Source organism: Mus musculus, chromosome 15, assembly GCF_000001635.26.
Source record: "Mus musculus strain C57BL/6J chromosome 15, GRCm38.p6 C57BL/6J".
NCBI lineage: Eukaryota > Metazoa > Chordata > Mammalia > Rodentia > Muridae > Mus > Mus musculus.
Window position 1 is genome coordinate 98,196,833 of NC_000081.6, and position 25,158 is coordinate 98,221,990.

Here is a 25,158-nt window from a genome sequence, read left to right on the forward strand (position 1 = left end):
CACGAAGCCTAGTCCTCTAGGAGGAGACATTCAGGTCAGTTCCAGTACTATTGGGGTGTACTGGCTGGTTCTGTGTGTCCACTTGACACAAGCTGGAGTTATCACAGAGAAAGGAGCCTCCCTTGAGGAAATGCCTCCATGAGATCCAGCTGTAAGACATTTTCTCAACTAGCGATCAAGGAGGGAGGACACATTGTGGGTGGTGCCATCCCCCAGCTGATAGTCCTGGGTTCTATAAGAAAGCAAGCTGAGCAAGCCAGGGGAAGCAAGCCAGTAAGAAGCACCCCTCCATGGCCTCTGCGTCAGTTCCTGCCCTGTGTGAGTACCTGTCCTGGCTTCCTTTGGTGATGCACAGCAATGTGGAAGTGTAAGCTGAATAAACCCTTTCCTTCCCAACTTGCTTCTTGGTCATGATGTCTTGTGTGGGAATACAAACCCTGACTAAAATAAGGGGCCTCTGGGCCCTTTGCCTGAAGTGTGTGGTGTCTTCGGCAATAGAGACTAACCTTCCAACTTGGGGGACAACCAAGAGCAATACCAATAGGCTGTATGTTCTTGGGAGTCTCTTAGACATTTTTGGCTGACAACTTATATCTCACATCTGATATTAGGGTTTTTGTTAGATGGTGTTTGGCTCTTGGAGAGAGTGTTTCAGTCATCCAAATTCCAAATTCAAATTTCTTCTCCTTCTCCTTCTCCTTCTCCTTCTCCTTCTCCTTCTCCTTCTCCTTCTCCTTCTCCTTCTCCTTCTCCTTCTCCTTCTCCTTCTCTCCTTCTCTCCTTCTCCTTCTCTCCTTCTCCTTCTCTCCTTCTCCTTCTCTCCTTCTCCTTCTCCTTCTCTCCTTCTCCTTCTCCTTCTCTCCTTCTCCTTCTCTCCTTCTCTCCTTCTCCTTCTCTCCTTCTCTCCTTCTCCTTCTCTCCTTCTCTCCTTCTCCTTCTCTCCTTCTCTCCTTCTCCTTCTCTCCTTCTCTCCTTCTCCTTCTCTCCTTCTCTCCTTCTCCTTCTCTCCTTCTCTCCTTCTCCTTCTCTCCTTCTCTCCTTCTCCTTCTCTCCTTCTCTCCTTCTCCTTCTCTCCTTCTCTCCTTCTCCTTCTCTCCTTCTCTCCTTCTCCTTCTCTCCTTCTCCTTCTCTCCTTCTCCTTCTCTCCTTCTCCTTCTCTCCTTCTCCTTCTCTCCTTCTCCTTCTCTCCTTCTCCTTCTCTCCTTCTCCTTCTCTCCTTCTCCTTCTCTCCTTCTCCTTCTCTCCTTCTCCTTCTCTCCTTCTCCTTCTCTCCTTCTCCTTCTCTCCTTCTCCTTCTCTCCTTCTCCTTCTCTCCTTCTCCTTCTCTCCTTCTCCTTCTCTCCTTCTCCTTCTCTCCTTCTCCTTCTCTCCTTCTCCTTCTCTCCTTCTCCTTCTCTCCTTCTCCTTCTCTCCTTCTCCTTCTCTCCTTCTCCTTCTCTCCTCCTCCTCCTCCTCCTCCTCCTCCTCCTCCTCCTCCTCCTCTTCCTCCTCCTCCTTTTCCTTTTTCCCTCTTTATTTACCCCCCTCCCCCCAGGGCGCCTCTTCTTTCCTATTTTTGTTTAAAAGACTTATTTATTTATTTATTTATTTATTTATTTATTTATTATATGTAAGTACACTGTAGCTATCTTCAGACACCCCAGAAGAGGGTGTCAGACCTCATTTCAGATGGTTGTGAGTCACCATGTGGTTGCCGGGAGTTGAACTCAATGACCTTCGGAAGAGCAGTCAGTGCATCTCTCCAGCCCTCTTCTTTTTTGTTTTTTACCATCAGCTCAGTTGTATCCCGCCATTCCCTGTATGCTCTCCCCACCTTTTTCTATATTTGCCTTCCCCCTTCAAGAGTCCCCCTTCCTGTTTCCCTGATCAGTTGTATCCTTCTAACCCTCTCTGTTGCTCCCAATTCCCCTATCCTGGCAATGGCTCCATGTTACTTTCCTGCTTTCTATAATTACTGCAGGCTGTGTGCTCGAATCTGAAGATTTGGAGCTAGGAGCCACCAAGAGAGAACATGTGACATTTGTCTTCAGTGACCTGGGTTTCATCACTCAGTATGATCTTTTCTAGTCCCATCCATGAACCTGCAAAGTTCATGATTTCATTTTTCTTTACAGGTGAATAGTATTCCACAGTGTACATTAGCACCACATTTTCATTAGCTACTCAGTGGTTGTAGGGTTTATATATCATTTCCATTTCCCATCTGTAGCTGACCTTTGCTACTTTGTGGATTCTTTTTTCCACTCTTACTCCCAGGTTTCATCCCCAGAGAGAAAGAAGGACATAGAGGAGAGGGAGAGATGAGAGAGAGAGAGAGAGAGAGAGAGAGAGAGAGAGAGAGAGATACAGAGAGTGAAAGACTGGGGAATCTCTGAATCTTTCTTGTTTCTTTCTTTGTAGCTGGACTTTGCTACCTTCTGGGTTCTTTTTCCCACCCTTTATCCCCCTGGTTTTGTTCCTAACACCAGAAAGGAGAGAAATAAGGATGGGGACGGGGAGAAAGAGATCTCTGAATCTAATTTCTTTCTTATTTCTTCTTTGATGGTGACTACTAACAAACCACATCTAACCCTCCTGAAATACCAACAGCCACCCACTGCACCTTTGAGGGCTCTTGTATTTATATACCTTCCAAAGAGTTCCCAGCATTCCAAAAGTCACACAATTACAGAAACCATCTGCAGCTGGCAAAATCACACCTCTGCTAGAGCGTGGGGCAAATCATAGTCAGCTGCTGCAGGCAGTCTGAAGCAGCCCCCATATCCCCATACATGGGATTAAAACAAAAACATTCTCTCTCTCTCTCTCTCTCTCTCTCTCTCTCTCTCTCTCTCTCTCTCTCTCTCTCCCTCAAGAAACCAAAACTCCATAATGTCACAACATCTATCTACTGTGAAGAGAGCAGTAAAGAATGTGGCCGGGAGGTATCTGAGGAGTATCTGTCAAGTCCTTTGGTCACATGCCAAGGAGTGGTAGAGCTGGATAATTTGGTGAATTTGTTTTTAGCTTCTGGAGAATTCTTAGTGATTTACAGAGTGGCAGCACCATGTTGCAATCCCATCAACAATGAATGAAGGGTTCCCCCCAACCCCCAATTTCTCTCCAGCATCTGTTGTCAGTTATTTTGTTGATTTTTGCCACTCTGACTGGGGTAAGATGAAATCTCAAAGCTGTTTTGATTTGCATTTCCCTAATTGCTAAGGATGATGAGATTTTTTTTGAGCTATTTCTTAGCCATTTAAAAAATTTTTTTCCTTGGAGAACTCCCTATTTAGGTATCAGGTCCATTTCTTTGAATGAGTCTAATTGCTTGTTTTAGTTTAGGTTTGTTTATTTACATCCCCAATATTGTCTCCCTTTCAGACCCCCTAGCAGAGTTTCTCCCCCCCCCCCATTCCCTCCTCTTCACTCTCATGGGAGGGCAATTCTCCCCCCACCCCTGGTATCCTCCCACTCTTGTGCACCAAGTCTCTACAGATTAGGCACATCCTCTCCCACTGAGGCCAGATATGGCATCCCTGTGCCACATATGTACCGGGGGCCTTCCTTAGGTCAGCCTGTGTATGCTCTTTGGTTGGTGGCTCAGTCTTTGTGAGTTGACAGTTAGTTGACAGTATTGGTCTTCCTGTGGGGTTGCCATCTCCTTGAGGGCCTTCAGTCCTTCCCCTAACTCTTCTATAGGGGTCCCTGACTTCTGTCCAATGTTTGTCTGTGGGTATCTGCATCTGTTTTTGTTTGCTCATTTGTTCATTTTGACTCTTTATTTTTCAGTTCATTGTATACTGGATACGAATTCCCTGCCGGATGAATAGCTGGAGAAGATTGTCTTCCATTCTGTGGGCTTCATCTTTAGTCAATTGTTTGTTTCTCTGTCAGTTGTCCTTAGTTCCTAGGCAAACGGAGTCCTGATCAAGAAGTCCTTTTCTATACCTACATTACATAGGCAGTGTGTGTGTGTTTTATTTATTCTTCTCTCATATATTACACCATGACTACAGTTTCCTCTCCCTCCACCCTCTAGTATCTCCCCTTCACCTGCTTTCCCCTCCCAGATCCACCCCGTTCACCTCCCTTCAGAAAAGAGCAGGCCTTCTAGGGGCATCCATCATATATGGCATAATAAGCTACAGTAAGACTAAGCTCATATCCTCATAATCAAGGCTGGACAAGGCAACCCAGTAGGAGGAAAAGGGTCTCAAAGGCAGACAAAAGAGTCAGAGGCAGGCCCTTCCCACTGTCAGGAGTCCCACAAGAACACTGAGCTATACAACCATAACATATATGCAGAGGACCTAGGTAAGACCCACACAGACTCCCTAATCTGATCTCTCTGAGCCCACTGGAGTCCCAGTCAGTTGGTTCTGTGAGCTGTGTTCTTGTAGTGACCCTGATCCCTCTGGCTCCTCCAATCCTTCCTCTCCATCCTTTGCAGGACTCCTGGAGCACCATCTATATTTGTCTGTGGGGCTTTGCGTCTGCTCCCATCAGTTGCTGGATGAAGTCTCTATGATCTCTCTGATGACGATGATGATGATGATGCTAGGCTCTGGTCCCAACACATCCGTGTTTGCCTTTCTGGGTCTGGGTACCCTGACTCAGGATGACTTTCTTCTAGTGTGCCTGTGTTTCCTGAGTGTAGTTTGAATGTCTCAGGTGTTAGTTTTAGGTGTTTGTTCTACATGGTGTTAGTCTTTGTGCAAGGTGAGAGACTCAGCTCTAACTTCATCCTTCTGCGTGTGGACTTCTGGTTTTACCAGCACCATTTGTTGAGATGCTTTCTTTTTTCTCCAGTGTATGTTTTTTTGGTCACCTTTGTCAAATAATTAAGTGGCTGAAATTATATGGGCTCATGTTTGAGTCTTTTTTTGCCAGTAACATATTATTTTTATTACTATGTCTCTGCACTATATCTTTAGATCTGGAACTATGATACCTCCAACCCCCTCACCCCCCTGAATTGTTTTGTTTATCTGGGATCTTTTGTGGTTCCATGTGAATTTAAAGATAGTTTTCTTTTTTTCTATTTCTTCAAAGAATGAGATGGGAAATTTGAGTGGCATGGCAGTGAATCTAGAAAAAGCATTTCCACAGTTGATTCTACCAGCCCATTAGCTTGGGATACCTTTTTATCGTCTCTATTTCTTTCTTCGGAGGTTTAAAGTTTTCAATGTAGAGGTCCTTCACTTGATTATTCTCCAACAACAAACACAGAGAGAAGGATGTCATAGTCACACTTCCATTCACAACAGTCCTCAAGTCAAATCAAATAAAAATATCCTTGCTCTCTTTTGCTTCTTGGTTGTAGTATCTTTTGCCTTACTTCATATGCAGGCAATAGTATCCTGCCTTGCCACAGGACTGAAGGAATGAAAACAGTTAATCGAAGTTGTCAACACAAATGAATCTCCCCTCCATACACATTCCTTGTCTTAAGAATTTTGTAGATAATGACAAAAAAGGTAACACACACACACAAAAACCAAGAATGAATACAAATATATTAGAAGAAGGGAAGCACCTCAAGTGTTAAATGAAGTCAACACGACTTCAATATCCAAGTATGGCGGAACAAAATAAGTCAATCTCTTAGAATTATAGTTACAGAATTGTTAGACAAACTTAGACATCAAACTGCATCTTCCAATGCATTAAAGTTAATACCTTTTCTATAAAGTGAGTTTATTATCATAATCCAAGATTTATTGAACATTAAAATGTGAATTAATATAAATCACCATACTAACAGACAAATGAAAATGATAGATGGCCTCAATTTATTTAGAAAATTCATCTACTTGATTGAAAATTCACAACATTTTAATTTTCGCATTTAATTTTAAAAAAGGCTTTCAGCTAACCAGGAATGTGAAAGAACTCTTAAGTCGTTAAAAATCACAGACAAACAAATACAAACCCAGTTCTTGGAAAAGTTACCTACTTTAGGGTTGTTGGCTAGTAAGGTCCCACAGATCCCCAAACATCACAGGCCATAATTGCTCTCGGAACTAAACAGGAAGACCCCGTTGCTGAAGCTACCACATAGTTGAGTCGTAGAGCATAGAAAAACCAAGCTGGTATTTGATCTGGTAGCTTCTTTCCTCTTGGCTAGCTTCACAGTGCCAGGAGCTGAGATGAATGTTACCAGGGCAGAAACGCAATCACCAGTCTTAACAGCTGTGAACCCTTGAGCTACAACACAACCAGCCTGCTATGATGTGATTAGCTCCATAGTGGCACAGATATCATTCGAGTAACCAACCGCTTTGTACTTAAGTCGAGATTGCTTTGTGGAGGACCGATTCTGTTTCAGAATGAATTTGCCCCTGGATCCTGATTGCTGTTACAGATAGAAGCTGACCCTTCCAGGAGAGGCTGGGGTCCTGAACCCCAGCCTAACAGAGGAAATGACATCTCAACCGCACTACAACACACCCCCCCTGAACATTGCAAACACCTCCGTTGAAAGAAGATGACTTAAATAAATAAAACCCACTCACAACCACCAATCAAACACCAGATATAAAAGCCCCAACCTATAAATAAAAATAATCTTATGTATTCTATAACTTGGTGTCACCTTGACACAAGCTAGAGTCATCAGAGAGAAAGGAGCCTCAGTTGAGGAAGTGTCTCAATGAGATCCATCTGTAAGGCATTTTCTCAATTAGTGATCCATGAAGGAGGGCTCACCCACTTTCTGGTTGGACTTAAACCCCACTCCACAAGATAAAACCTATACCTAGCACCAATTTCAGAACCAAGAACCTGTGGCTAGACAGTAAGTTCTGACACTTTTATTCTGCTAAATGTACGTAGTATTAAATGAACTTCTGATGACTTACCATCATACCTATAGATTAATGCATCCCTCATCAGAGGAACCTCTGTTCGCAGCTCGATGGCAAATAATACAGAGACCTATGACTGGTCATGGTGCAGAGAACGAGAGACTGAAGAATGTCCAACTCTATATGAGACATCCGTATTACACCCCTCCTTTCAAGGGTCAGTGATTCTTTCAGAAGAGGGAGTGCAAAGACCGTAAGAGTCAGAAGTGGTATTTGACTACAAGTAAAGATACTTTTCCAGACTCAACAGGGCAACTGCACATATAAACTAACAGAAGTTGTAACAGCATGTATAATACCTGCAGGAGCTCAAGTCAGATCATGTGAAATCCCAGCGTGCAAAGTGGAGGTGGTCATGAATTCCCACCCCAGCTGAAACGTTATTGACACCAGTGGGAGAATGGACCCTGCCCCTTGCTTGGCAGCGCAGTAGAACTGACCCCTGGCAGTGGAAATTTGGGGGCAGGGCATAGTGTTGGCCTGAGGGTGTAAGAGCAGGAGAGCTGGCCCTGCCCCTTGCCTGGGTAAAGCAGGAGAGCTGGGACTGGTGGTGTGGGCATGGGGGAACAGATGGAATGACAAACCCAGCTTCCACCCACGCCCAGATCCAGGGCTTTGACTTGGTTCATCCCAGCATCCACCCCATCTATGAACTTCTGGAGTAGGTGAAGGCACTGGTCCTACAGAGCCAAAGCTGCAGGATCTCCATGACACAGGGCAACAAGAGGATAACTGAGAGAAGTCCTGGTGAGGATCCAGGATTGATGGTGTAGCAGAAGCCAGAGGACTCGAACCAGACCAATGACTCATTGCAACGAACATTTGCAAATTAAGCTGTTTGGAAAAAAAAGTATACTGTGTGACACACTGGGACACACCTCAGCTTCCACAGTGAGATGACATTTTATCTTTTCTTTCCTTTTTAAAAATTTCTAAGGAATGTCCCCCCAAACTCTTTTGATGAAGCCAGTACTGCTTCGATACCAAAACCAGACAAATGTACAAACAAAAGAGGTGTTTGCAGATTGATGTCCTTGATGAACATATAGGTTCAAGTATTTTCACCAAAATACTTGCAAACTGAATACAGGGACACACCAGAAAAATCGTTCTCTGGGGATGTTTTACTGATGAGTGATTGATGTGAAAGGGTCCCAGTGGCTGTGGGCTACACCTCCCCTGAGCATAGGATCCTGGGGCGTACAAAAACAAGCTGATCGAGCGAGCCATGAAGAGCAAGCTAATAGGCAGCTCTCTTCCATTGACCACTCTTTCAGTTCCTGCCTTCAGGCTCCAGCCCTGAGTTCCTATTCTGACTTCCCTCAGTGAAGGGTGTGTAAGTCAAGCCAACCCTTCCCTCCCCAAGTTGCCTTTGGCTGTGATCTTCATCACAGCCACAGAAAGCTGACTAGAGCAAGAGTGCTCTGGACAAAGAGACAGATACTGGCCAAGGTGAGGAGCCTGCAAGTGAGCGAGAGACAAAAGATGAACTTCTAGGGGTTATTCCTACAGGAAGGCATTTTACAGGTCATAGTTTGTTTCGGTCTCAGGGCAGAAGAGCAGAGGAGAAAGGAATGGGGGTGAGCTAGACTGAGATGTGAAGGTGGTGAGGTCAAGGGTGATGGAAGGGTGGATGGATGGAACTTGGTCTGAAACCACAAGGGAAGCTCTGGGTATGACTGGACAGGAAAGGTCTCACAAGACTTTGAGAGGTAAGGGTGGATAGATGGAACACACAGAGGCTTCAAAGCAGGCTTTGTTACAAGTGCATCTACAGATCACTGTCGTTGACTGTCCTGCCACAAGCAGCTGTTTAAGCTTCGCAGACAGAATTCTGTATGCTATTCTCCTCTCAGTCTCAAGCGTCTCCTCTCTTCCCACATCACCACCACTCACCAGCTTCCTTTTTCTGCCCTCAACCTCTTTCCATGTCTGTCCATAGTTGAGATATCAGGACATTACATTTTGGAGTGAGGTTGTCCTGACTATTTAGGATGTTTAGTACTTTCTGGCCTGTGCTCTTAGATGCCAGTAGCAAATCTTTTCAACATTGCCAAATTGTCATTGATTGGGAGTCACTGATCTAGACCATCCGTAAAGGGATAGAGGCTGGGAAGAGCAAGGGGAAGGCTGGGGCAGGCAGACTCACCAGCTGTGAGTGACTTAGGAATAAAATATAAGACAAGAAGGAAGCTCGGAACACTGTAAAGTTAAACTATACTAATGAATATCTGGGCTAGTGATGGTATTCCAGGAGACACCAAGAGTGGCTGTGCCTCTGAGTAATACCTGGACTTGGGAGACTAGACTAAGGGGATCAACACCTGAAGACCCTCCCTCAAAAAAGAAAAACAGTTTAAAATATTTGTAAATAAATTTGAGTGTATGACAGAATAATAGCATCAGTGCACACACATTTGCATCTGCACATACAAGTAACACACAGGCTCACATGTAAGTAACAAATACACACAGACACACATACACACACCACACACATAGATCACATACACACACACACACACACACACACACACACACAGAGTTGTGCTCCTGAAACTTGATCTGATTGTCTTCTTCAATTGCTTTTCCTCAATTCATGAAATCAGTTCTTTGCATTGCACTTCTGTCCCCAAGAAAGAAAACGTGTTTAAGGTCTAGGGAGCACAGAGGTCTTTGTGCCCACACACATGCACTAGGGGAGCCCGGGATGTTAAGCACATGGAAGGTTAGCGTGGACATGCTTTCTAGCCTGGTGGCCTCTGTGCAATCTGTGTGGCCAGGGATACTCTGGCTCAGGACCCTTCTGACCCTTCCAGTAAACTCATCGTTCTCGGTCAGGTTATAGAACCTTTCTTTCTGGAAGCTGTCACATGTCCTTGACAAAGAGTTTTGATGCAGTCTCGTCTCGTCTGTATTTAGCCTACCTGGTTCCTCAAAGAGACTGAGGTGAGCTCTGCTGTGCACACAGGGCCGCCGAGTTACTCATCAGAAGCATAGTTTTCAACAGTGCTGTGTTTACACACGCCTAAAACAAGCAAGCTGGGGCCAGACACCTGAAGTTTGAACCAACGTTGGCTACGAGGTTATGTTTTTCTGAACTGCCTTATTGCCTCCTGTGCTTCTCTGTCTGTTGCCAGTGAAAGTCAAAGAAAATCCGGCTCTCACAAATGGTGATTGTCAGAGAAGATTTGTCTGTGCTGAAAGCCAACTAGAGATACGAGACACGGACACTACCTTAGTTAGGCTTTCCATTGACGTAAAGAGACATCATGACCAAGGCAACTCTTAGAGAGGACAACATTTAATTGGGGCTGGCTTACAGGTTTAGAGGTTCAGTCCATTAACACCATGACAGGAAGCATGGCAGTGTGCAGGCACATCTGGAGGACCTGAGAGTTCTACATCTTGATCCGAAGGCAGTCAGGAGGAGTAGACAACCAGGAGGGGACTCTCTTCCACACTGGGCAGAGCTTAAGTACTAGGAGACTATAAAGCCTGCCCACACAGTGACACACACTTCCTTCAACAAGGCCACACCTCCCAATAGTGCCACTTCCCAAGGGCCAAGCATGTTTAAACCATCACAGACACAAAAGAAATTTCACCTCGAGTCCAATGCTAAGGCAGCAATGAATACTCATTCCTGGACTCTGGTGGAAATGGTGAAGCCAGGAAGGAGTTAACTCTTCACTGTGCAGTGAAGGGAACTTTTTCCTTATAGATCTTCCTTCTAGACAGACTCTGCCTGAGCCAGGCTACCTATCCCAAGAGCCCGCCCCATAGCCCCCTTCATTTCCTTGTTGCGGAAGCTGTAGATGACCGGGTTGCACATGGGGGTGATAATGGTGTAGAGGAGAGAGAAAGGCTTGTCTTTGTCAGGCCCATGTGTACTGCGGGGATTCATGTAAGAAAACATGGCTGAGGTGTAGAAAAAGACAACCACGGTCAGGTGGGAGGCACATGTGGAGAATGTCTTCCCCCTACCTGAGGAGGAGGCCCTGCGGAGGATGGAGGCCAGGATGCGGGCATAGGAGGTGATGATGAGCACCATGGGACTGAGCAACACCACAATGGCATCCACAAAGATCAACTTCATGGTGAACTTGAGGTCCCCGCAGGAGAGAGCGATCACTATGGGAGCCTCACAGAAGAAGTTCTCTATGTGGTTGTCTTTGCAGAAGGGATTCCTGAATGATATATACTCAAGAAAGATACCATTGACCATCCCAAAGATCCAGGAAGAACACACCAGCCTGACACACACCTTCTGGCTCATGATCTGGGCATAGTTCAGTGGGTGGCAGATGGCAACATAACGATCATAGGCCATGAAAGCCAAGAGGATGCACTCGGCCACACCCACTAGAAAGACCAAGTACATCTGGGTCATGCAAGAGACAAAGGAGACAGTGTGGTTCTTGGTCACCAGATGGACCAACATCTGCGGGATGGTGGTGGTGATGAAGCAGACGTCCAGGAAAGACAGGTGTCCAAGGAAGAAGTACATGGGGCTGTTGAGCCTGGGGTCAGTCCATGTGATGAAGATGATGAGGCCATTCATGGCCATGGCGAGGCTGTAGAGAGCCAGGAAGAGGGTGAAGAGCAATGCCCGTGTGGAAGGGGAGCTCTGCTCAAAGCCCACGAGGATGAACTCAGTCACAGTGCTGCTGTTCTTCGGGTCTGCTGTCTGGGACCTGTTTGAGGATGGGGGACAGGGAAAGCACAAAGGACACAGCTGTATGGGAGCTAAGATGGTCACCTGGACCAGACACCCAGCAAGAGGCTTTCCAGGGTGCGATAGTAAAAGTTTTGGAACTTAGCAAGCTCTGGAGAATCTGTATAGTAATGGCATAGTCATGACAAATGCCAGGCTCACTGCATGTTCAATGCTTAAATTCCAATTTTAGAAGCTGAGGAAGTGAATGCTCCCCTTTGACTGTGGACTGATTGGACGCCCTGTGGAGTGCGCGTGTTCTACCTCCTCTCATTTCTCTCCCCATGAAGTCCCCGATTCCCTTTATTCAGGTGACAGTGCCTGGCAGTCATTGCAGTGACTCATGCTTTCCCAGCCAGATTTCCCTAGAGGTGTTCGATCACCACACTGCACACAAGGAAAGGGGGCCTGGCTGGAGGAGACTCTTTAATATGGGGTGCCTTTCCTTTACAATCTGTTTTACATACCATTGGGCAGAAAGGCTTTGGGGGAGAAGGGAGGTCAGTGGGTGCCGCAAAGAAACTGGTTGGGATGTATTGTTTGAGAGAATAGTCTATTTTCAATTTTAAAAAATCCAACCATGTCTTTGAGAATGGGGTTTGGATGAGCAAGGTTCATAGGTGCCAGCGTTTCTGGACTTGGGCCTGCAGAGGGCATTGAGTGTAGGCGTACTTGAGTACCTGTGAACACATAGTGTTTATTTTACACCATTAGAATCTTAGTATTCAGCATCAGTATGCTCTTTTCTCATTACTGTAACATTTAGGGAATCACTGTGTTCAAATGAAATCTCTTGTACTTTCATCTTGTTTGGAGTTAAGATGCATCCCACCTCCCTGCTGCAGGTGTTTTAGATGTTAGTGTATATGCCTGCTTTACTCCGTTCTTCAGCACTCCTGTTTTTCCTCTTCTCTTTTTGCTATACCCTCGTTTGCCTTCTACATGACCATCCCACTCCTGCTAATTCTCACCCCTTCCTCTTTCTCCACTTTCCCATCTTTTCTGGTTACCAGCCAGCTATCTAAGTTGAGTTGAGCACTCTAACCTTTCAAGGTCTCATATTCCTTCTTGTCTTGTGGAGGCTACCTCCCCTGTTAATGTCTACTTCTTACAGGACTAGATTCCCTCTATGTGAGATTTCTTGGTTGATCAAGGCATCAGCCAGGCCTGTTCCTATCATCTGTACATGGGAGAGTTCTGCTATCTAGGGCTACTCCTGTGGTCTGGAAAAAGAAGGAAAGGGAAGGGAAGAGGAAAAAAAGGGAGGGGAAAGGAGGGGCAGAGGACAGAGTTTAATATGGACCCACAATCCTTCACTCGGCAGACACCTTGAGACTGTGATAATGATTGGGTAACATACATCATCAGTGAGCCACAATCCACAGAGTTCTTGGACTTGGCCAAGAAGTTGGAATTTAACTCAATGACTCACTAAGGCCTCACTAAGGGTCAGTTCTTGACTGAAGTTCACTGAGCAGAAACAATACTGTGTTGGCCAGCATCTTGTGCCTTAGCAGTTGGTCAGTCAGGCACCCGTGTCCACTTGTGAGATTTTGTGAGGCAAACCACACCCACCTCATCCTGTGGTTCTACAAACCACGCCTACCTCATCCCGTGGCTTTGCTGCTCAGGCCGTGTCACTGAATCGCTGTCCCGAGAAACAGAGATGGCATGTTGTTTGAGGAAGAGCTGCTCCAGGGAGGATGGTCTGAGCTGGTGGGCCACTCTGGAAGACAGTGGTACCTGGTGAGCTCTGCAGCTCTTTGGCATCTATGCTACTACAGACGCATGTCTTTCTTAAGCACATTACCACACTGCATGTACACGGCACCTTCTAGTGTAGGTGAGAGCTGTCAGCCTCATGATGCCCTTTGCTAAGACACACTCTTATCTCCTCACTTGCCTTTTCCGGTTGTATATTTTGAACTTACCCTTTTAACATTTTTTGTATCCATGCCTGACTTAAAAATCTGTTCATTTCAGAAATACAAAAAAAATGAAGATATGAATTTTCCTTTAGTTCCATCCATCCACCTATCCATTATCTATCTATCTATCTATCTATCTATCTATCTATCTATCTATCTATCTATCTATCTATCTGATTTGTTAGAGTATGTTACAGGCTGTGGTCCAGTTCGTCCAATAGCTGTTTCCTGACTGGAAGTAAAAGAATCAAATAGTAGTCTATTCCACAAGGCTGGATGTCTCATGGAATCAGCTGGTCTTTTGTATATGACAGAGCCCTGAAAAACTAGGCTCTAATACCAGTGAAGGAATGCCTCAGCCACAGGAGAGATGAATTGTTACAGAGAATGAGAGCAAGCAGGCATTGCAATGTGATGCTTGGATTTTTGTCATATTCACAAAGACAAGTCTTTCTGTTGTTGTTCTCCCATCATGCTCTGAACAAAGGAAACAAGGGAAATAAGGCATTTTATTATTAACTCATTGTCTAATAGTAAAACAACCCGTTTTGGGAATGAGGTTAGTTCAACTGAGTCTTACTCATATGGATTCATCAGCCTTGTTTAAATTCTATCTATTTTTTTTAAAGCTTCAATTGTAAGGTTTGGCTATCTTCTGGTAGGTTTTTTCTCAAGTCATGGGTGTCTCTTACTGTCATATTTACTATATCATCTAAAACTATTTTTAATGCATATTTAAGACTGTTATTCTTTGGATCAAACTCTTCATGGTATAGAAAATCATTGTTTTCTGGATATAAAGCCCATATGGTAGATCAAACTTGAGACTCAAGAACCCCCATGAGTTTATATGTTGCAGGATATTTGATCACACTGTGACCCTGAGATTGTGTTATTTATTGGAAAAAAAGCTGTTTTTAGCTGTGATGTGGCTCACACCTTAGCACACACCTTTCAATCCAAGACCTTTCTGCTTGAATATTGTAGACAGGATAAATATATTCAACCATAAAGTATATTCAACCATAGGTCAAGAGACAAAGCAAGCAACCAGTTGACAGGAAGTGAACATAGAATTATTAAGAAAAAAAAAACCTAGAGAGTAAGTGGGGTAGAAGTAACAGGAAGTAGAAGCGAGGGACGCTGAATTTGAGGAGGTTTGAGATGGCATGGGAGAGGGGCATTCCTTCGAGAGGTCAGGTGAATTTCCACTCTTCCTTGACCCCAAGAAAGTCACGGCTCCCAAGTCTTCCTTGGTCAAATCAAACGATTGACATTTTGTTAAAATCAACATCGATAAATAAGTTTTACACTATAAGCGCATCCATGAAACATTGTAAGAAAAGTTGAATATATTAGAGTGGGGTTTTTCTTTGTTGTTGTTGAGGTTTTTAAGTTCCATAGACTCATTTTCTTTTGATTGAAAATTACTCTTTTAATTGCTGAATTATTTCCTCAAGATTTTTTTTTTTTTATGAAGCATGATTGGGATCGGATTGTGTTGAGGGCACAGAGTTCCTTGTGCTCACAGATAAGCACCAGGGAAACCTGGAATGCTAAACGCACAGCACTGTCTCTTCTAAGAAAGGGATGCATAGTCTGATTTCTAGCCAGAAGGCTGGGATGGATGTGGTTAACAGCCTGGTGAGTTCTGTGCTTTCTGTAGGGCCAGGCCATATCTATCTGACCTCCCCACACTCTGACATTTATCTCAGTCATTCTTCGGAGACTGAGCATCGCCTCTCAGTCAATAGAACCCATCCTCATGGGAGAGGTGACATGGACTTTGGAATGAGCTTTAATGTATTTGTATCATAAACTTTGTTGTGCACACAGGATTGAGTTCATTGTCATCAGGAAACTTTGTTTTCAAAATTGTGCTGCGCTTCAATGTGCCTAAATTAAACCACCTGGTGAGACTCTAGAAGCCTGAACTAACACTGGGGACTGAGACATGCTGAACTGAATTTTCTTCTTGCCTTAGATGGCCTTGGTGGTTGCAGAGACCCCCACAGGGTTGAACATCTAATCCTACCACCAGGTTTCTCTTTAGAAAGACTTCTCCAGAGAGTCTAGGGAAGTAATTTATCTGGCTCTCAGCTGTTACGGGAGAGATGCCCTTCAGTACGATGAGATTTCTCTGAGGCTCTTAATCACCACTGCTAAAAGTAGCAAAAATACTTTAGACTACTCCCCCATCCACAGGCCTGGGCTCTAATTTTGCCTTCATGGTTAAAAGGAGAAATGACCTAAGGACACCAGGAGCTGAACAGGGAGGGAAGGAGCAAATTCAGCAGCAGGCTTGTGACAATCAGAAGATGACATTGGCTTTGATTCACCATCAAGGTGACCTTTTAGGCCTTAAACGCAATAGAGAAACTCAGGCACTGAGAGTCCTTGACTGAACATAGCTAATTTTAAGTTGTGCAGTGTTACACGCTCAAACAATTTAGATGTTTAAAGCAACTCCTTAGCAAAAAAAAAAAAAAAAAAAAAAAAAAAAAAAAAAAGAGAGAGAGAGATAATAATAGATTATTATCCTATTAGAATAGATTATTAGTCTATTAATAATAGAAATAAATAGGCAAAGGACTTGAATAGGCATTTCTCAAAATATGATTAATTAGCCAATAGGTGTGTGACTAACTATCAGGAAAATGCAAATTAAACCGTATGAGATAGGAACCTGATAGACTAGCTGTCATCAAAAAGATGAAAGCCAAATATTGGCAAGAAGGTGGGGAAAAAGGGTTATTCTTCCACACTGCGGGTGAGAATGCGAGTCTAGCTGTCATATTAAACGTAGCGTTTCCCAAACAACTTTGAAATAGGTGTAACATCTGATGCAGCAGTATCAAGTGATCAAGTGTGGAGGAGCCTAAGTTAGCATAATTATCGTGCAGAGGAACAACCTTTACTTCCACGTTCACTGCGGCACTGCTTATAACAGCTAAGACGTGAAATAAAAAATCTTGCCGCTACTGGAAATTTTGGGGAGTCCTACCATGGTTGTCACACGTTACCAGGGAAATCGGGGGACTCTTGGGCTTTTTAGTCCTGTTACTGAAAGAACTTAAGATCAGACTCTGAAGAAAGGTCAAGGACAAGTTTGTTGGCATTTACAAGAGACATCCCAAGCCAGGCAAGATGTAAATCTTGGCAGCTGCCCAGAGGAGGAAAAGGAAGATTAAAAAAGAGGAAATTGTGTCATTTGTAGGTAGTGGCAAAAGAGCCGGACAGCTGCCTGGTGGACTGGCAGTCCCATGGCAGATGAGCAGCCTCATGGTGGGGAGGGACGTTTTCAGAGAGAGAGAAAAAAAAAAGGTCAAACTACCAGAGGGAACATCTGAAGACTGGCCAGTGGCCAAAATAAGTTATGTTTTTCTGAGTCAGGACTCAGGAGGGTGGGCAGACCTGACAGAGCCTCATGGTAGCTCCAGGTGACTGAGCCAGGCAGTGGGAAAGAAATGAAAATGATTTTGTTAAAGGGCTTTGAAGACAAGCTGGAAAGACTCTATTGGCAGAGACGGGTTGGCTTGTCAGAGCCGCAGTATTGTGGAGAGGCTTCAGCCCGGTCTGAAGGCTGCTTACCTTTACCTTATTGTGGTCTAGCTTTAGCCCCTGGAGCTGTCGACTATTCCTTACCCACCTCTGTCAGAGCTAGCATACTGTGACGAAGAGATAAAAAAACCCCTTTGGAATCTGCTAACTTAGCAGACCACTAGCTTTCCACCAAACCAAAGTCTAAGAGTGTCATCAGATAGCATCTCGGGCCTCTGGGAGGGCTTTTCCATCTTGCTGTAACCGCCTCTCTGCTGTTCCCACCAAATGCATTCATTCATTGTTGCTGTGAAGAAACGTTATGACCAAAGCAACGTGGAGAGGAAAGGGTTAATTTGGCTTACACTCCCACATCACTTCTCATAATCAAAGGAAGTCAGGACAGGAACTCAAACAGGGCAGGAACCTGGCAGGAGCTGGTGCAGAGGCCATGGAGGGGTGCTGATTGCAGACTTGCTTATTGCTCAGCTTGCTTTCTTGTAGAACCCAGGACCAACAGCCCAGAGGCAGACTCCACCCACAATGGGCTGGGCCCTTCCCCATCAATCACTAATTTAAAAAAAAACGCCCTACAGGCTTGCCTATAGCCGGATCTTGTGAAGGTTATTTCCTCAACTGAGGCTCTGGAGGAAGCTGCCTGACTCCATTTTGAAGGCAGGAACCATTTTGTTGTATTGTTAAACAAACAAACAAAAAACAACCCCCCCCCCCCCCCAAGTTTCCCGTGTGGGTCCTGAACAACTCCAATGGGGGCTATCCCAAAAGCCTGTAGTGGGATGTGTTCTACTAACTGCCTTGAATGGCCTCAGTGGAAATGAAAGCGCCTAGCTCGGCAGAGACTTAAAGTGCCAGGGTGGTGGTGGATACCTTTCCTAAGAAGGTTATCCTCCTTAGCTCGGTTACTGATCTGCTTAACTGGGGTGGTAAGGGTGCTTGCCAAGCATGTAAGACACTGTTGTTGTTTTGTTTTGTTTTGTTTTAATCTCCAGAATGTCCGAAAGCAAACAAGCAACGAAATCGCATTTTATACATTAAAATATGTATGCTATTTATTTATTAATTTAAAAAACCCAGTCTTGCCTTGAACTTGAATCAGAATCAGAACACAAAATGAAATCGTAACTGGCCCGGCAGGGATGGCACTGTTTTGAAGGGCCACTTGTGTCTCTTATTTTGGCTATAAGACCATTGGAACATGGACCCCAAGAAACTAGAATTCCCCTGAAAAACCTGAAGTCTGGGCCAGCCAGAAGGAAAAGAGATTTGATAGTTGTTAGGTCACTTTACAAATGGGACCCTACTCTTGACTAGGACCACCTAGTGTGCAGATCTCTGGCTGTCTGTTAAAACCAAATCTCACTTCAGGATCCAAAGGGGAATGTGGACGATGCCTGGACCTACGTGTTCCCTCCCCAATGTGGCCACATCGGATATGTTTCCTTTCTCTGCTTTTTATTATTTATTTGGCTATTTAAGATTTTTATTATTGTTATTTTTGTGTGTGTGTGTATTTCACATATGTATGGGTGATCACTGAGACAGGAAGAGACTGCTAGATCCCTGTTGCTGGAGTTATATGTGGTTGTGAGCTGTCTGCTCGGGGAGCTGGGACTAGAACTCAGATCCTCTGCAAGAGCAGCGAGCGCTCTTAACTACTGGGTCTCTCCAGTCCCAGTCTGGCTGTTTGAATTGGATTATCAAGGCTGGGTAGTCAAACCTGGCTTCTCAGGGCACAAACTGTGACCTTAAATTTCATAACAAAGTGCCTCTGTCACTCTTAGCCTGGTGGCTTACAATATCATCATTCCTCTTTAACATGTAACCCGTTTTCTTTAGACATAATCACTGAAAGATGATCTTCAAGGGCAATGCATTAATTTAGCAACAAACTATGTAAATGCTCATGCATGCCCTTCTTCCAAGCCACACCCCTTTTTTCTTCCAAGCCACACCCCTTTTTTCTTCCAAGCCACACCCCTTTTCAAGAAACACTGAGATTCAGTACATATAGGCAGAGGGACTTTGGGTTGGGCCAGGCGCACCTGAAAGTCAATTCTAGAGAAGTGTTACTAGCTGAATCTCAAGCCTTTTCTCCTACAAAATGAAGATGAACCCATATAACTCACGGCAGGCACAGATTAGACGGCATACATTAGTTTCAATTGAGTTTCCCCCTCATCTCCCTGTGGTTTTTCTTCATATGGAAAGAACGCTACAAAGACTTAGCCCCTACTTGTAGCCCAACTGCTGCTGTAGTGGAGAGGAGAGGATGTTGCCTTTCTCCAACCCTCCCAAATATTTCACTGTCAGAAAGACTGTTCTCTACTCGTAACCACTAGTCCCCAGCTGCTCAGAGGCTAACCGGGTGAGTTGCAAGCCTACACAGTTAAAGCCTAATTCCTAATGACTCCTGCCACCTCACTCCAAATGGCTAGGCTTAGGAAAGACACATGGTGCTAAAATTTTTAGTATCAACAAGAAAATGACCACCCACCTCTTCTCTACTCTACTCTGACTCCATGCAAACAGCCCAGGAAGCAAGGCAGGTCCTGAAAGAGCTTTCAGACCCCTTAGGAGACTGTTCAGCGAAGGGGAGCTGTGTCAGGATAAGATTGGCATCTACATTTTACCACGTGCCCCTAACAAGGATGAAGGTGCATACCTTCGCCGGATGGGTAGAGGCATTCCCCACTAAAACAGACCTCCTGTCCTCACCGTTTGATAATAGCCCGGCTCTCATTTCCAACAGTACTCAGGAAGCGAGAGAGGCTGTTGAGATTGCTACCTCTATATAGCTTGGCATCCTCAGTCCTCTGGGAAGGTGAAGAGAGCTAGTTTAACTCTTAAGAGGGTTTTTCACTTTGCTCACACTTGAGTCTCCACAATTCGGTTCCCATTCTCCTCTCAGTTGTGTCTTTACAGCCTCACATAACTCCCAGGTCCACAACGCACCTGCATCCCCTTGAAGTCCTTGATGGCAGAGATTTCCTCTAGAAACACATCTTACTAGATCCAGAGACCCATTATCTGTTTCAGTGTTACATCCTTAGGTCACATGACAAACAAAGTCATTCTTGGGTCCAGGTTAAGCCCAAACCAGATTCTGCCCCCCCCCTTTTTTTTTCTTTGTGTGTGGGATTATCTCTTTACATTAATCCAGAGACTGAATCTATCCTCAAACCTTCCCACAAGGTAAAATGTCTCCCAGACCCTGTCAAGTCCTGATGTATCTCTAATTGCAGACAGGTTACAAAGTCTGTCCTGGTGTGAGTTTATCTGTCTAGATTCAAGATAGCTCTACTCGCAGAAGCTCAAAAGGCCTCTTGCTGTCATCCTCTTGGAGATCTTTGTCTCCTTTACTGTCAAGGTGCAGGTGAAATCCATCCTTAAACACCTCTGATCCCAATGGTGACTCCTGTTGGCTGAACTCTGTGGCCACAGGATCACTGGGCCCCTGTTCTGACCACTAGGCTTTTCACCCCCACAAGCACTGCTCTCATATTTACCCGTCTTCCCCAAATCTTTCCATGGTGTCCTTTTAAACCATGATGACTTTTGTTATAGTTCTTTGCACTCTGGAGCACAGACCCTTTGTTTTGTTTGAATTCTGCTCTGTTTCTTTGGTTCCTGTATGATCTTCCTGTATGATTGGTGTCATCCACATTACAAGCCGTTAAGCTCCAGCTGATATTATCCCAGGGCTATCAATCATTATCACCTATATCAAAACCAATCTCCAATCACCAAGGCCTTCTTGACCTCTAAGCCTTGCCACAGTCTGGCCTTCCACCTCCCGGATGTCCCTCTTCTCTCCAAAGTGTGGCTCAAGTATTTTACAACTCAAGGTCATATCACCCCATATCACACCAATGATGCCACTGTACCTTCTCATCTCTGATGCAGAGCCAGAGGCCAAGAGAAGTGTCCCTTGACAGTGACTTGATATTGTGCATTTGTCAGGGGATAAATGTGGGGATAAGAAAGTTGGAAGTAGAGTGCTGAAAGTGTAAAGCTAAATCCTTCCTCGCTAACACTCAGTCCCTAGCAGCTTGGAGTGTGACCCAGAGAATTGATGCCCTGAAATTAAAGCCTAGTGACCAATGGCACGTCACCCGAATGGAGAGTCTCAGGAAGGGCAAAGGATGCTGTAAAATGTGCTTTCTAACAAGCTAGTGATATAGATGACCACCTCTTACCTGTCCAACTGGACACAAATAGATCAAAACGCCAGGTGGCTTCCCCTATGTGCTCTAAAAGGCTCTCCTTTCTCCTCAGTACAGCTGATTCCTCCCATTTCTCCCTCATCCCCACTTTTATCTCTCCTCCTACTCTCTCCCCTCTCCCTCCTTCTCAGGGAATTTTTCATTGTTTCTATCTATACTGTCTAGTCTTTTAAAAAAATGTTTATATGAATTTTCATCTGGTAAATGTTTTACCCATGCGACTTGGCTCATCATTCCAGATGCAACACCCTGCACTTGCCACTTTTCAGATATATTTACATATCCTTTCTTTTTTACATGGCTCCTAGAAACAACCTCTCTCCACTTCCCCAAGTCACACAACAACAACAACAACAACAACAATATTGTGTGGGACACATGCTCTTTACCACAACCTTTAAGAGAAGTCTTTCCACGAGTCACTTCTCAGCCTCTTTTTCCAAGGGAAAGGAAAGAAAAACAGAGACACAAACATAAGCAGGGAGAAGAACGGAAAGGAGACATAGTCATCAGAGAGAGGGAGAAGGATCAAGACCTGTGGGTTATGATCATTGGAAAACACAGAGTTCTGATGGTCTCGGGAACTGAGACACCGCTCTGCAGCAAAACTACGTTATGAAGTAGCAACAAAAACAAGCTTATGGTTGGGGGTTCCTAAGACCATGAGAAATGCGTGTTTTCTCGTGGCCATGACCCACAGGTTGAGAACCACTGCACTCAAGACTATAGAAAGGCAAGGAGAGGAACACGGAGATGGAACCGAGTTGGCTGAAAAACACTGAGAAACTGAATCAAGGATATAGTGAACTTGGATGCTTGGTTCCTTTTGGCTAGCTTTCATACTGCTGGGGGAGGGTGCGGTGCAAGCACAAATGTTACTGTTAGTTGTATCCAGTTATAAACTCTTGAGAGATACAATGACTGGCCTGACATGACATGCCCACTGGTAGAATAGCGTCATTAATTTCATAAGAGTAAGCAACCACTTTTTGCCTGGATAAGGCCTACTTCACAGGTTGAAATCCCTACCTGGTGCTGTTACTGAGGTCAAGAACCTGTGGCTAGCCAGGTCACAAAGCCCAGACATGACCCCTATACTACCTTGTTAGATGGGCATACCATTAAACAGACTCCTAATAACTTATTGTTATAACCATAGGCAGATGTATCTCTTAATCCTCACCAGAGAAATTTCTTTTTGCAGGAAATGGCAAATCATATGGAGACTTAGAATTGGTCAAGGAGCAGAGATGAGAGACTGAGGAATGTGTAACCCTAAATCACAGGTTTTATCAAACCCTTTCCTCTCAGCGTTCAGGGCTCACTGTGCAGGACAGGGCAGGAAGAGTCTGAGAGCCAGAGGTGGTGGATGGCTGGAAGGAAACTGTGGTTTCCAGGCATGCCAGGGCAGCTCCGCAGACGAACTCAAAGCAGTTGTGACAATACACACAAGATTACATAGGCTCAAGCCAGACAAATCCTCACCACGCAGAGGGGAGGTGGGAATGAAGTCCCACTCCTAGGCGAGGAAGCAAGTGATAGATGCAGGGAGAGTGAGAGTCAGCTTTCTTAAGGGCGTGGTCCCTGCCATGTTGTTTGTGTTCTCATAGAACTCCCATATACTCAGAGTGTTGACAGAACACGTTATATTTGATGAGATAATAATAACAATAATAATAATAAAGACTAGGCAGTAGTGTTGTACGCCTTTAATCCCAGCACTTGGGAGGCAGAGACAGGTGGATTTCTGAGTTCAAGGCCAGCCTGGTCTACAGAGTGAGTTCCAGGACAGCCAGGGCTATACAGAGAAACCCTGTCTCGAAAAACCAAACCAACCAAACAAACAAACAAAAAAAACCAATAAAAATTTTCAGGTGTTGGTGGCACACGCCTTTAATCCCAGCACTTGGGAGACAGAGACAGGTGGATTTCTGAGTTTGAGGCGAGCCTGGTCTACAAAGTGAGTTCTAGGACAGCCAGGACTACACAGAGAAACCCTGTCTCGGAAAAAAAAAAAACCTGCACAAAGTTGGATGGATAGAGATGGATCTGAGAGGAGCTTTAAGAGAGGAAAGAATGTGATCAAAGCATAACAAAAATTCACAATGAATGAATGATACAAATGCCAAAGAAAGGAAGTCTGAACATAGAGAAAAGGTTAATATAGAGAAACACACCAGGAGACCCAGACTCCAAAAGCCTTCACCTACAGACAGGGACAGAGAAACTCCTGTGGAAGGAGCCAGGGAGGCTGGGCTGCTTGGCTGGTGATGTGGGAGCAGAACTGAGGAATTGGGTACCACCTCAGCCTCTAGGAAGAAGAGATTGAGCGGGGATGTCTCTTTCTGCCTGCTCCTGGAAATTTGACTCGATATGTCAGTCACAGCCAAACTATTGGCCTTCTACCCCAGCCAGGACTGGCACCAGGATAGAATTAGGAAACGAAGACACAGAGGAAGAAGTGGCCAGTTAAAGATCTGGACAGCAGAGACTCTGGGAGACTGTAGAGAGGGAGAAAGTGAGCAAGGGAAAGGCTAACAGAGTCAAAGCTGTGACTCCTTCTCTCTCGATGGCTGCTACAGATCCCTGTGTGGTGTGAATGCAGATAGGTCTCTGAGAAACCCGGAGTATGCTTGGCTCTGGTGACAAGGTCAGAGACAAGGTCAGCTTCCTAGCAGAAGAGAGTTCATTCACTGACCTTGACCGTGGGGTTTGGGACAGGCTGATGAGGGCATTGTGCTGGTCTTGGATGCAGAAGAGTGATCCAGAGGTTCAGGGTGAGGGTGCAGGGTATTTGCTGCAGATGAGCTGTGCATTTATAGGGCTGTGGGCCTGGGCTCCTCTCCTCCCTGCTCTTCCTCCTCTCTCTCTCGGGTGTGCTTGCCTGAGCACGTGAACCCTTCTCTCTTCCTCAGGCAGATGGGAGCTTCCAGTTGGTTACTATGGCAGTCAGCTGTGTTAAGGCCAAGTATTTGTTCTTGGGGCCTGTCCATTCCAAGTGTGTCCCTGGGGGTGTGTGGTGGTTTTACTTGGTCCATTTCAAGGCTCCCTTGTGAGGCCAGGCTCATGGCAAGTGGCCTAGAGAACCCAACACACTCGCAGGTTTTCTTGAGAAATTTGTGTTCTCCTATAGATAGCAAATATGATCGTTTTACTTTCAGGTCAGGGAGTCCTTAACTCTTGCCCACTTAGTTCCCAGTTGAACTTGAATTAATTTTCTTGTCAGGGTTTCTGATGGCTTAATTGCCATCTTTTATGCTGTCACCAATCATTTTGTCACATCATTGTCCTGTGACCAGCAGGACAGTGTCACCCACCAGACAGCTTGGCACCCACACTGTGCCAGCACCATAATGTAGTGGTTAAGCACCCACAGAAAATCTCCCCAATGGAGGTTGATTTCCTTGGATCCTTCATCCTATTGCCTTCTCTGCTATCACAATTCTCTTCTTCAAAACGCAGATTTACTCTCCAGTTCGATCTACTCTACTCATCTTTCTTTCCAAACCTTGATGTCTACTGACTTAGCTGTCCTTTAAACTCTTCATGGTCTAGATTCCCACAGACTCTCAGCAGCTCTTCAACTCCCAAGCTTCTCTTCTTGACCTTGGGATGCTATAGGGTGTGGTGGTTTGAATATGCTTGACCTAGGGAATGGCACAACTAGGAGGTGTGGCCCTGATGGAGGATGTGTGTTACTGTGAAGGTAGGCTTTGAAGCTCTGCTCAGTGTAGAAGTCAGGCTTCTAGCGAACTGGACACAGTCTGCTCCTGGCTTCCTTTGGATGAAGATGTAGAACTCTCAACCCCTCCTGCACCATGGATGCTGCCGTGCTCCCAACTTGATGATAATGGATTGAACCTCTGAACCTGTAAGCCAGT

General features: G+C 45.0%; 1 protein-coding gene across 3 annotated transcripts; it reads right to left on the minus strand.

Moving 5' to 3' along the window:
• Nucleotides 1–5,478: 5,478 nt before the first annotated feature.
• Olfr287 (olfactory receptor 287) lies at nt 5,479–24,224 on the minus strand. 3 transcript variants are annotated; one of them, XM_030248687.1, is made up of 3 exons: nt 23,976–24,202; nt 13,172–13,291; nt 5,479–12,245 (listed from the first exon to the last, which is right to left on the minus strand). In XM_030248687.1, the coding sequence occupies exon 3, from the start codon at nt 11,416–11,418 to the stop codon at nt 10,582–10,584; it is 837 nt and encodes a 278-aa protein (XP_030104547.1). In that variant the 5' UTR covers nt 11,419–12,245; nt 13,172–13,291; nt 23,976–24,202; the 3' UTR covers nt 5,479–10,581. The 3 variants fall into 3 exon arrangements, with proteins under 3 accessions (XP_030104547.1, XP_030104546.1, NP_001011780.1); XM_030248686.1 differs by having other exon boundaries at nt 5,479–12,788; NM_001011780.1 differs by having other exon boundaries at nt 10,139–11,545; nt 23,976–24,224.
• Nucleotides 24,225–25,158: the final 934 nt, after the last annotated feature.